Genomic DNA, 12345 nt, shown 5'->3' with positions numbered 1-12345 from the left:
TCAATTCTCAGGACGACTCTTTTCTCAATGATGTCGCTCTTGCTGCGGGTGATTATTTGATCCACCTCTATGCAGACGACACCATTCTGTATACCTCTGGTCCTTCTTTGTTAACTAAGGCAAGCTTCAATGCCATACAACACTCCTTCCATGGCTTCCAACTGCTCTTAAATGCAAGTAAAACTAAATGCAGGCTCTTCAACCGATTGCTGCCCGCACCTGCTCACCCGTCCAGCATCACTACTCTGGACGGTTCTGACTTGAATATGTGGAAAACTACAAATACCTAGGTGTCTGGTTAGACTGTAAACTCTCCTTCCAGACTCACATTAAGCATCTCCAATCCAAAATTAAATCTAGAATCGGCTTCCTATTTCACAGCAAAGCATCCTTCACTCATGCTGCCAAACATACCCTTGTAAAACTGACCATCCTACCAATCCTCGACTTTGGCGATGTCATTTACAAAATAGCCTCCAACACCATACTCAGTCAATTGGATGCATTCTATCACAGTGCCATCCGTTTTGTCACCAAAGCCCCATACACTACCCACCACTGCAACCTGTACGCTCTCGTTGGCTGGCCCTCACTTCATACTCGTCGCCAAACCGACTGGCTCCAGGTCATCTACAAGTCTCTGCTAGGTAAAGCCCCGCCTTATGTCAGCTCACTGGTCACCATAGCAGCACCTACCCGTAGCACACGCTCCAGCAGGTATATTTCACTGGTCACCCCCAAAGCCAAATCTTCCTTTGGCCGCCTCTCCTTCCAGTTCTCTGCTGCTAATAACTGGAACGAACTGCAAAAATCACCAAAGCTGGAGACTCTTAACTCCCTCACTAGCTATAACCACCAGCTATCAGAGGAGCTCACAGATCACTGCAGCTGTACATAGGCTATTTACAGATAAGCTATCCAATCTACCTCATCCCCATGCTGTATTTCTTTATTTTGCTCCTTTGCACCCCAGTAGCTCTACTTGAACATTCATCATCTGCACATTCTACCATTCCAGTGTTTAATTGCTATATTGTAATTACTTCACGACCATGGCCAATTTATTGCCTTACCTCATTTGCACATGCTGTATATAGATTTTTCTACTGTATTATTGATTGCATGTTTGTTTATTCCATGTGTAACTCTGTTGTTGTATGTGTCGAACTGCTTTGCTTTATCTTGGCCAGGTCGCAGTTGCAAATGAGAACTTGTTCTCAACGAGGCTACCTGGTGAAATAATGGTGAAATAAAAAATAAAATAAAAATTAATTAAAGTGCATTCCAGGTGACTACCTCATGAAGCTGGTTGAGAGAATGTCAAGAGTGTGAAAAGCTGTCATCACAGAAAAGGGTGGCTATTTTAAAATATATTTTGATTTGTTTAACACTTTTTTGGTTACTCCAATGTAGAAAAAAGTAAAAATAAAGACAAACCCTTGAATGAGTAGGTGTCCAAACTTTTGACTGCTACTGTATACACACACACACACACTTAAATTGAGAGAATAAATGCATTAAAAGCATTTGTGATTAACGAAGACAAGTTTGATGTCGGACAATAATATAATGTTCAAGATTTAATGAGTGCAAAAGCTGGTAAGATGAAAGGCAATGTTTCATACCGAGGCATTGGCAAGAGTTTGAAACATAATACCGCAATCATGACTATTTCAGTTGGTGGAATTAAAGTACAGGTTTTGTTACCGGCAATACCTTTCAGATATAAAGAAAATGCAGTACAAAGTGGTCAGCATGCTAAAGTTGACAGGTTTTCATCTTTGCATCAGCGATGATTGTACTCACAAACTTTGGAAGAGAAACTGCCAAATTTAGACTCTTGAGTGCCACCTCCAGTCCATTTTGGGCACAGGCCACCAACCGGAGAGCAATGAAGAATTGCTGATGGGAGCAGAGACAAGAAGGGAAAGGGAAAGTGGGATACCTAGTCAACTGAAATGTGTCTAACCATAACCCGAACCTTACTACAGTCAAGGAATATTTTAATACTTCTAACAAGACATTGGAAAACTACTACCTGAAAGTTGGCCTACCTGTTTGTTAAGGCACCCCTTGCGTTCTGAATCTGCCAAGTCCCAGACCTAAGAAAACATTTTAAAGACATCAGTCACACAGAGATTCCCACAAACTAGCATACTGGTTAAGTTCCATGGCTTGGTGTCTGGCCATGAGCTGTCTCCTCTTATCTTACCTTGCCCAGGACAAGGTCTGCTAGGCCTGATCTCTTCAGGAACAAGGCTGCATCAGCAGCTGCCACCTGTCCACTACCAGACGGGTCAACCTACACCACCGGGCAAAACAAAATCAACACTAGAAAGAAGAACTAGCCAGTAAAAGCACCAGATCTCCAGCCCTTCCATTGAACAAACCAGAAAGCTTGAGTATAGGCTAATATTTTGAGATCATGGGAGGCCATAATCCATAACATTTTCTCATTGCAGTGTCTAACCATTTTACATAGCCCTCTTTGAGCCTGCACTGATAGGATTAGCAAAGAGTTATAATAAATTCATAAAGAAGCTTCCTCTTCCACAGAGTAGATCACAGAGTGGAGAAAAGCCTGGAGACATGTTCAGTGCAGCTCTGCAGTTGCTAGCTAATGCAGCACAGCATTTCCAATTCTATCTGGAGCCCTAATCTGAACAGCCCTGACAGACCATCGAAAGGATATCTTCTCTTTTACTCAGCTTATAAACCTAGGTACTACCTGCATTAAGACAATCCTGGAATCTACCCATAGGCTTTTCTCGATAACAAATCATAAAAATACCTTTTGAAATAACACCTTACCTGTTTATAGTATTTTTCATAGACAGGATTTCCACTTGAGAGCTGTGGAGAGACAAAACACTACATACATTTTCTGATCATAAAAGAAACTGCCAACATCAACCAAACTGGAAAAGGTAGAAAGCATAGGATAAGACTCATGAATAGAAAATATGAAATAAAGCTAGGCCTAAGCCTACATCTCAGTCTGTGCAAGCATCAGCTAGTTAAATAACCAGACCCCTGTCTCAAACACACAGTAGACCAACTTGCTAAAAGTTGTTTGACTTCTGGCCAAGGCTGTAGTCCATTGTTATGGCAGCTGCCAAAAATCAGGGCTAATACATTAAAGATGGGAATAGGCCTATTAACTTTCAAGGAAATCAATATATTTACTCTGAGCATCATGTTCATCTTAGTTATTAATCAGTGCATTTTTTCCAGTTACTCTTTCATGAAATACCAAGACAGTGTTTGAATGCCATTTAGGCCAAAACATCCAGACTGGCAATGTGTATTTCAGTACTGTGTGTTCGTGCCTCTGGAAACCAAGTTGTTTGAAAGGTAGAAAGCTTTGTCCAACCAACAGGCTAAACGAAGTAGCCTACACTAACACATATTTTACACAATGAATAAAACAAATAGCCTAAGCCTAGTCTACGTATACAAACAGATCAGGAGGAGACAGTTATGTGCCTATGATAATATGAAAGACAGGCACTATAGCATATTTTCTGTTCAAGTACAAATGTCTCAAATAATGTAATAAAGGGATGGGTGGGGGGTATATTATGCTGGTTTCTGGAAAAAGAAACATGAGCTGGACTTCCTGACATTCACTTTCTGTGGCTCCTGATGGTGCATCCACAATAGGAGTGTTCTATCAGTAAGAGCTTTCTCTGTGAATAAGCTAAATATTGGATGTGACCTTCTCCTTTGTATTTTTACAAAATGCTAAAGGAAAATTTGAACCAAGTGCAAATTTACAATGGCATATGCTGATTAAGTAATACTTTATAAAACATATGAGTTAGCTAATTGAAAAGCAGTTTCAATTGACTGTTACTTTAATAGTCAATTCATAATCTGATCATTATTCACTATATTTCCCCCCCGCCCTCCCCATTTTATTTTGCAAACAATTGTGCCTGGAACTGTTGGTAGCCTAAAGAGTCTTTGTGTGACTAATTGCACAGCAGTGTACACTCCCAATCATTCCCTTCACAAAACTGCAAAAGATACTATGCTGGTGTGTCTAAAGTACTTTATTATCCAATCCTTTATCTTCCAATGCACAGCCCTGCTGTCAAGTAACCAAACATAGCAGGCGTTAAAATAAACAAGCTGCCAAGAAATGACACACTGTAGCTAAAAGCCCCAATCTTTTGGCTACCTGATTAAACTCCACATGTAGTGTAGTTTAGTCTTATATATTTTGGACAGCTATAGCTTAGCCTAGGTAAAGAACATTCCACTGCAAAAAGTGAGAAATTGTCAAATCTATAAGACAAAGACATTAATCATTGCATAATTAGATAGCTAACGTTAGTTAGTAACATGTATAGCTAAAGCAAGCATGATTCAGTCCAAATATGTAGCTAGCTGAGAATAACAATATCATCAGATGACAGTCCTTGACCGTAGTCAGAATGTTAGCCAAATTTACTAGTTTAGTCAATTGCAATACAGCACTGGCAAATAATTTCCACACTCAAAATGTATAAACCATACAATCCATCCTATATGCTGAGGCATATCAGACGGCTAGTTCCTCTTCTCAGTAGCTAGCTGTGATGAAAGCAAGCTAACAAAGTTAATTTAACATTTTTCACTGGCAATGCAAACTATTACAACTGGATAGCTAGTTAGCTACATAACGCAGACGTTATATCCCCTACCTAATACAATAACGTTAACTAATCCAGCGAGTAGTTAAAGTGGGTTGCAGCTAGCTAGCCAACTAACGTTATGTTGCTAACAGACTAACTTAGCTAGCTTTGTTAAACTAGACTGATTCACACAGCATTCTACTGTGAGGGCAAACTGGTATAATTAGCTACGCTGGCTAACGTTGCTATTGCAAAGCAATTTTGACAGTCGAACAAGACACATCCGAAACAGCAAATGCACTTTTTTTCTCCTCTCTTATGGACAGTAACGTTCCCATTACTTTAAGATGCAAAGTAAAGCAATGGAGTTAATATACTCAAAAGAAAACTACTTTACTGTACACAAAATGTATAGCTAACTACTTATCCAACCATTCCAAAATTGACACTTCACAAGTAGCTACTGTGCGCCTAGCTAGCTAACTACGCCCTTACTTAGCAGTCCCCAAGAGAGGCAAAACTTTTCCCAGGCAGAGCTCGCTAGCTTGGGGAGAACTTCCAAAGAATTAAAGAGACCGCGGGGCACACCCGTTTTAATATGTCCAAATCCACCAACAGTCCTCAAATAAATTGACACAACAAGGCAACTACACACTAATCACCGTTTAGTTACCTGAGTCAGAGAGAGACTGTCAGCCATAGTGTTTCTATTCCCACTAACTACTTCATTCTGCGGTGCGATCACTGTATGGTTGCGATAGATTCGAGGTGGCTTAAAACCCGGAGCTGGAGTTATTTTACTGGAATGGGTTGTTCACCCAGCTACGTCAGATGGCACTGCAGCAGTGCGCCCGCTGATGTGGATGAGATTAACGAATTCTTGTCGGTCAAAGAATGGCTGCCTGCAACGCTGCAAAACTATCCACCGGAAAAAAATGAAATTCGCCAGATGATCTATTCTTCAATATCAATTTACCCGCCTCAAATTACGCAATACACACAATCAATTGGGGAGCAGTATACAACAATGAGGACTGTGAGAAAGCAACAATAATTGAGTCACGCTCACTTCCTTTGTTTTATTGGACAGTAATATGTGTATCAGAATTTCTTTCTTGCACAATTAAATGATCCATCCATATCCTCCCCAGTACAAAATATGTTTTACAAAAGGGTCAAGATCCAATCAGCTTGGGACAAGTCTCGAGGGTACATACAGCAGTGCAGAAACGTTGGCATTAAAAACCAAACGGGTAATATCACAACATAAATTGACATTGCCCCCAAAATAAACATATCAAGAGACTGACATCACTCCCTCCTGCTTCGTGTTTTAGAATATCTGAACGTCTTTATACATGCAATCTGATTTATTTTTCATAAAATTTGATTTACGGTAGCCTGAGTGTGCTTGAGCAGTTCCATTCGTGATCAAAATTAGTAGTTACCCTAAATCAAGCACACCTCTGTGCTGAACGATTAGTGCTTTGACGTCGGATCAGGTATCGGTTTGTTTATTAAACAGTAACCATGGTTTTCTATTTTGATTATTTGTGTTGACTGCTGTAACATAATGAAACAATTAATAGAAGTATGATGGTAGTGACTGTTCGTTACTGCTTATCAGTTAACCATAACCAACTTTCTCTCATGTCTACATAGCTGCTGCATATGCCATCTAAACATTTTTTTTTATGTAGTTCAAAGTAAAAACATATTTATGACGATCACTTAGATCATGTATTGTCAAGTAGAGACACCTCGCAGAGCAACAGGTGCTCTCTATAACCCCTCACGAGCTCGCATTTTTCTGCCTCTTCCGTAGCAGGCGTAAAAGAAACAGACCCGACAGGTAGATGCGCAATGGGTCATTGTAGTTTAAATATTTTTATTTTAAAACTAAGTAGTAGAATGTTGGGAACTACAACATCGCACAGTGCAGGCAGGATCAGATGTATATTTGAAGTTTCTTCAATGTGCCCATTGAGAAAAATAAACGAATTTAATTCAAATAATTGAATTAGTCAGTCCCTTAGTTGTTTGAAAACCGAAAAAGTCAACATTTCTGGTAATCGCTCAGCACTGTTGAAAATCATATGCAGAAAATGAAAAGCATTAGACTTTCACGCCATATCCAATACACAAGAGAGATGTCATCTTAATGCCACACACCCCTCTTTGGGGTACAGGCACAAAAATGTGTCGGATTAAGACCAACAATACACTATTTTCTGTAAAGATTAGTCAGGAAATTGTAGATGGTCATTATCCTTAAGTAAGAAAACTATTTAAGGTTAGCAGTAGAGCTTTGTTTACAGAGGAGAAAGTTCACTTCTAAAAAACAATTGCTGGCATAACACCACTGCCAGACAACACTTGTCTCAAATCTAAAGATAAAAAAATCTTTAACATCTCCAACCTTGACAAATCTGAACTCCCATAGCAACAGACAACATAATTGCTGTCCTTAGTCAGTTTGTACCCATTCCCTTGTCATGTAATTAAAACAATAGCTTCACACAAAAACATAAATGTGCAGCTTCAATGACGAACAGAATGTCCAATAAAGCCCAATCTCCAGCCTTGCACCAATGCCTCATAGTAGACAAGGTTCCTTTTCAAAAGTTCCTGTTTACAACTCATCCTTGAGTTTAGAGTCTGTTTCTCCCTCCTCTTCTTCCTCTTCATTGTAATCTTCTTCCTCATCCCTCTCCTCTTTATCTTCATCTTCATCTTCATCTTCCTCCTTTATATTCACCTCTTCTGCATCACGTTTCTTTCTCTCCTCCTCTTCCAGACTGTCCTTCATCTTCTTTTCAAGGTCCTGTGTAGACAGAAAAAAGCTCAGTTATTGACAGGGTAGGAGATGCTACATCATGGTGTGTGCAGTTTTTCTAAAAGGTGACAACTCAATCTAATAACAGGAAATGGAGGTAAATAAGACACTATCGACTAACCTTTGTTGCACCCCATGTCTCGTTCCCCACTTCTTCTGCAAGTTTTGGGTCATTGGTGATGAGGAAATTGTCAAAAATAGTGCCTGACTTAACCTGAAAAAGAATGAAAAGGTAATTGGTTAAGACTCAAAGAACGGAAAGTAGTATCAACTTTACATTCTCAAAAGATTAGTAAATGTTAATCATACAGCGTCACATATTAATCAAGGATCAGAGTCAGTCACTTTACCTGCCACAAATCCAATCCAATCACCCCCATGCTGGCATAGTGGTAGATTTCAGGGTCAGCAGTATATTCTGGGTTGTCAATTTCAGGGTGCACCCATTTCCCCTTGTAGGCAGGATTGTCAATCTGTTTGGGTTTCCACTCCCCCTGGGAAAAACAATGTCAGTAAGTAGTTAGTTCACTATGCATTTTTTATTTACACCAAGTACCTAAGCAAGTAGTGAGAAACAGCTTAGTCAAAATGGCAAGAGGACATCTCGCCTAGTGTAGTACAAGCACACCTGATTCTTGTGGCCATCAGTTCAAATGACCATGGAGGCTTACCTTATAGTCCGGGTTCGTGACCATGGGAGGCTCCCACTCACCATCCATTTCATCATCCCAGTCATCAGGCTTCTTGGCATCAGGGTCAGGGATGTTCTCAGCAACATCCCAATCCTAAAAGAAAACAGTGGCTTAATAATGTCCTTTATATCTGCATTTTCTACAGAAACCTAGATTATGTTCTGATGCATTCTTTATTTTCTCCTAAAACGTACATCCGGTTTCTTGTCTTCAGGATCATCAATGTTCTCCTTCTCATCCCAGTCATCTGGCTTCTCAGCATCAGGGTCCTTTATCTTCTTGGGGGGAAGGAAGTCCCAGTCCTCCTCTAGGCTTCCAGACTCAACTTTCTTGTTGTCGATTTTCACCTCGTAGGTGTTACCCGGATTGACTATCAGTGTGTACAGGTGGGTATATTCATCATCCTAGAGAAAACACAAGCATAACTGTTAATAAAGGTGGCAGTTTTAGCCACAAAACTAAACGCATTTAGAAACTGCAACAAAATAATAAATGTAAGGCTGACACTTAACTTTTTACTGAGAAAAAAGGTGGAACAGCAGAAGTGTTACGTCAGATAACAGATGGTGAAGCTGATAGATGAATACAAGTGCTAGCATTGAATTGAAAATAGAGCATAACTACAACAGTGCTTCTCTCACCTTGCATCTTATGTCTTTGTTGATTAAGTGATTCTTGCCTTTGTAGTTGAAGATCACATGAACTTTCTTAGTACCTGGACCACAGATGTCAGGACCTAAGCCAGACAAAACAACCACAGGAACTTAAATTCACATAGCCAATAGCATGTGGTATAAAGTACAGGAAACTGATAATACGTAGGGGACTCGCAATATAGAATGTGACAAATGGTCCATTCCACCATTACATATATGTAGGCTAATCGCCAATGTTTCCACTTACAAATAGCATACTGTAGACTCACCAAACATGATGTTGTATGTGGAATCTCCATGCATTTCCTCCTGGTTGAGATCAGCTGGGAACAGCTTGATGTATCCTCCACCACAGTCAATGTTCTGCTCATGTTTCACAGTGAACTGGATTACCAGTGCCTGGTCTTTGTTGCTGACGGACTCAAAGCGGGAGGATGCAGAGTAAAAGCGAGCATCCTGGCTGGTTTGAAGACCTGAATTGTTTTAAATGTATAAGAAATACGAAACAAAAGCTCAAAAATCAACCCAAGAGCAACTCGGCTCAAATGACCCATTGAGAAACAGCTAGATGCACTAGATCTTTTTGCTGGATCCTAAAATGGATTTAAGAGAGAAGCACATTTGATCTCATCTCACCTTTGTTTCTCTCTACATCACCATAGAATTTGCCAGCAGTATGAACAAACTTCCCATAATCTGACTTGTGTTTGGATTCCACCCATCGGCTTTTCCATGCATCTGCAAAAGGGTCATACAAAATCAGGAGTGCAGTGTCACTTGACAAGAGCTAAGCAGCTAAGTAGTTGTTCTGGGAAAATTATAGGGGGGAGTACGTGGAATCCATTGACGGTATTTTGGACGAATAATCACTAAATCAGAACATGTCATCTAAATGTGAATGACATTGAGCATGTCAAGTTGATTTTGCATAAAGTGAGCAGGCTATGAAATTGTGTCTGCGACACTCATTCAACACATAAAATGTTGTCTAATCACATTTAAAATGTCCAAAAACAATTAAAGAAAATGTATATATTAAGTATTTATGCATAACTTACCTCCATCCTCAAATTCTTCTCGGAAATAAACGGAGGATTCGCCAAATATTGATGCGACCAATACGGTCAGCAAAAGCATCAACATGGTTGTCATTTCAGCTTGCTAAATAGACTCTAAAAATTGTAAATACAAGTAGCTATATATAAATACAATAAATTACATATACACTGCATGTAGCAGTACAAATAGCTAGTTACACGTTATATTGTTAAAAAAGCTGAACTGAGAAGCTTGAAATGCCGCTATATGCAGCGGAATCGCTTCTCTCCGTTCAGAACAGATGTCTGGTTTTCATTGGATAGCAGGTTGCTCGAGGGAAAGCGTAACAACGTCTAACCAATCGAATTCATTGACAAAAAAAGCATAGGACAAATCGTTTTCAGCCAATGCCAGCTGACCACGCGTTTCTTTGACTCACGCCCCACAGTCGTCGAAAGATTACGCACCCATGATATTGCTCGCACACGCCCCGATTGGCGAGCAGAGTTTGCACTAATGCAGTAGAATGAGTCCACTTACCCGGCGCACCAGATTAAGTAAATCAAGTGCCCCTAATGTCATTCCATAAGAAGAAAAATATAAACGCAACATGTAAAGGGTTGGTTCCATGTTTCATGAGCTGAAATAAAATATCCCAGAAATGTTCCATACACAAAAAGCTTATTTCGCTCAAATTGTTTATATTCCTGTTAGTGATCTCAGAAAATGGGGTACCAATTGGCACAATGTCAAAGGCAGTGCATATCAGTGCTAGAGGTGTCACTACAGACCCTGGTTCGATTTAGGGCTGTATATCACAACTGACCATGAATGGGTGTCCCATAGGGCGGTGCACAATTGGCCCAGCGCCTTCCAGGGTAGGCAATCATTGTAAAAAAAGAATGTTCTTAATTGACTTGCCTAGTTAAATAAAGTTGAAATGAAAAGTGAGTGTTTCTCATTTATCAAGCTAATCCAGCCAACAGACAAGTATGGCATATCAAGAAGCTGATTAAACAGCACAATCATTACACAGGTGAACCTTGAGCTGGGTGCAATAAAAGACCACTCTTAAACGTGCAGTTTTGTTACACAACACAATGCCAGAGATGTCTACACATTTTGAGGGAGTGCACAATATGCATGCTGCCTGCAGGAATGTCCACCAGAGCTGTTGCCAGAGAATTGAATGTATATTTTCTTACCATAAGCCACCTCCAAAATCATTTTAGAGAATTTGGCAGTACGTCCAACCAGCATCACCACCGCAGACCACATGTAACCACACCAGGCCCACCACATTTGACTTCTTCACCTGCAGGATCAGAGACTAGACAGCTGATGAAACTGAAGACTATTTCTGTCTTTAATAAAGCAATTTTGTGGGGAAAAACTCATTCTGATTGGTTGGGCCTGGATCCCAAGTGGGTAAACATATCCACCAATGGCTGCGCCCCTGCCCATTCATGTGAAATCCATATATTAGGGCCTAATGAATGTATTTCAATTGACTGATTTACTTATATGAACTTCAACTCAGTAAAATCATTGAAATTGTTCCATGATGTGCATATATCTTTGTTCCGTAATAGTGGTCCATATATTAGGTAACCAACTGAGCTGAAATAATCAACTGATTATGCAGGTTTTTACATTGAACAGTAAATAGACACATTTATCGAGGATGTTTTATTAGTCTAAAATGACTTCAATTCCATTCCTCTGGGACAGCACACATTCCCTTTCTTCAGCAGCCACTTTCCTGATTGCCTGGTCTGAGTGACACTAGGACACTGACCATAATACCTTTGTTATTGCACACAATGATATGGACAGGGGTCATTAAACAGCAACAAAAGTATGGAGACGGGCAAAACATTAGAAGCCATATCATAGACAGAATATATTCAGAACGCAGCCTCACAGTTCCTCATGAAACAAAAGCTGTGCAGTGAATATGCTAATAATACATTTTTACATTGATGGAAAACAGGCAGATGTCATAACACAGCAAAGCACAGACAATCAAACATTTATAAAGACTTGCTGATATGTATACAGAACAAAAATATAAACAGAACATTTAAAGTGTTGGTCCCATGTTTCATGACCTGAAATAAAAGATCCTCGAAATGTTTCATATGCACAAAAAGCTTATTTCTGTCAAATTTGTGCACAAATCTGTTTACATCCCAGTCCGTGAGCATTTCTCCTTTGCCAAGATAATCCATCCACCTGACAGGTGTGGCATATCAAGAAGCTGATGAAACCTTGTGCTGGGACATTAAAAGGCCACTCTAAAATGTGCAGTTTTGTCACACAATACAATGCCACAGATGTCTCAAGTTTTAAAAGAGTGCAATTGGCATGATTACTGCAGGAATGTCAACCAGAGCTGTTTCCAGAGAATTTAATGTTAATTTCTCTACCATAATAGTATTTGGTAATATGTCAAACTGGCCTGACAACCACAGATCACGTGTAAACACGCCAGCCCAGGACCT

General features: G+C 39.9%; 2 protein-coding genes across 3 annotated transcripts in view; both read right to left on the bottom strand.

Annotated features, from left to right (window-relative positions):
- LOC118359130 (epidermal growth factor receptor substrate 15-like) overlaps positions 1-5483 on the bottom strand; it is a 40641-nt gene extending 35158 nt beyond the window's left edge. Inside the window, 5 exon segments of the mRNA XM_052480430.1 lie at positions 1807-1902; positions 2055-2102; positions 2213-2302; positions 2812-2853; positions 5293-5483. Of these exon segments, the coding sequence (XP_052336390.1) occupies positions 1807-1902; positions 2055-2102; positions 2213-2302; positions 2812-2853; positions 5293-5319 (303 nt within the window). The 5' untranslated portion in view covers positions 5320-5483.
- A 201-nt stretch (positions 5484-5684) lies between these two features.
- Positions 5685-11167, bottom strand: LOC118359131 (calreticulin). Of its 2 annotated transcripts, none has more exons than XM_052480429.1 (9): positions 11047-11167; positions 9440-9541; positions 9073-9276; positions 8789-8883; positions 8342-8551; positions 8127-8240; positions 7806-7949; positions 7577-7669; positions 5685-7443 (listed from the first exon to the last, which is right to left on the bottom strand). In XM_052480429.1, the coding sequence occupies exons 1-9, from the start codon at positions 11141-11143 to the stop codon at positions 7252-7254; spliced, it is 1251 nt and encodes a 416-aa protein (XP_052336389.1). In that variant the 5' UTR covers positions 11144-11167; the 3' UTR covers positions 5685-7251. The 2 variants fall into 2 exon arrangements, with proteins under 2 accessions (XP_052336389.1, XP_035593301.1); XM_035737408.2 differs by lacking the exon at positions 11047-11167 and adding an exon at positions 9862-10149.
- Positions 11168-12345: the final 1178 nt, after the last annotated feature.

The sequence above is a fragment of the Oncorhynchus keta genome, chromosome 26, assembly GCF_023373465.1.
Source record: "Oncorhynchus keta strain PuntledgeMale-10-30-2019 chromosome 26, Oket_V2, whole genome shotgun sequence".
In the NCBI taxonomy this organism is placed as follows: Eukaryota; Metazoa; Chordata; class Actinopteri; order Salmoniformes; family Salmonidae; genus Oncorhynchus; species Oncorhynchus keta.
This window is presented reverse-complemented; position numbering and strand designations above follow the sequence as displayed.

What these genes read in the sequence shown, in the direction of transcription:
- LOC118359131 (XM_052480429.1), bottom strand. Translation starts at nt 11,143, where the DNA reads ATGTGGTGGGCCTGGTGTGGTTACATGTGGTCTGCGGTGGTGATGCTG. An exon ending in TCACGAACCCGGACTATAAG is followed by an intron (nt 7,950 to 8,126) that starts GTAAGCCTCCAT and finishes TGTTTTTCCCAG; the next exon opens with GGGGAGTGGAAACCCAAACA. An exon ending in AGACATGGGGTGCAACAAAG is followed by an intron (nt 7,444 to 7,576) that starts GTTAGTCGATAG and finishes CTGTCTACACAG; the next exon opens with GACCTTGAAAAGAAGATGAA.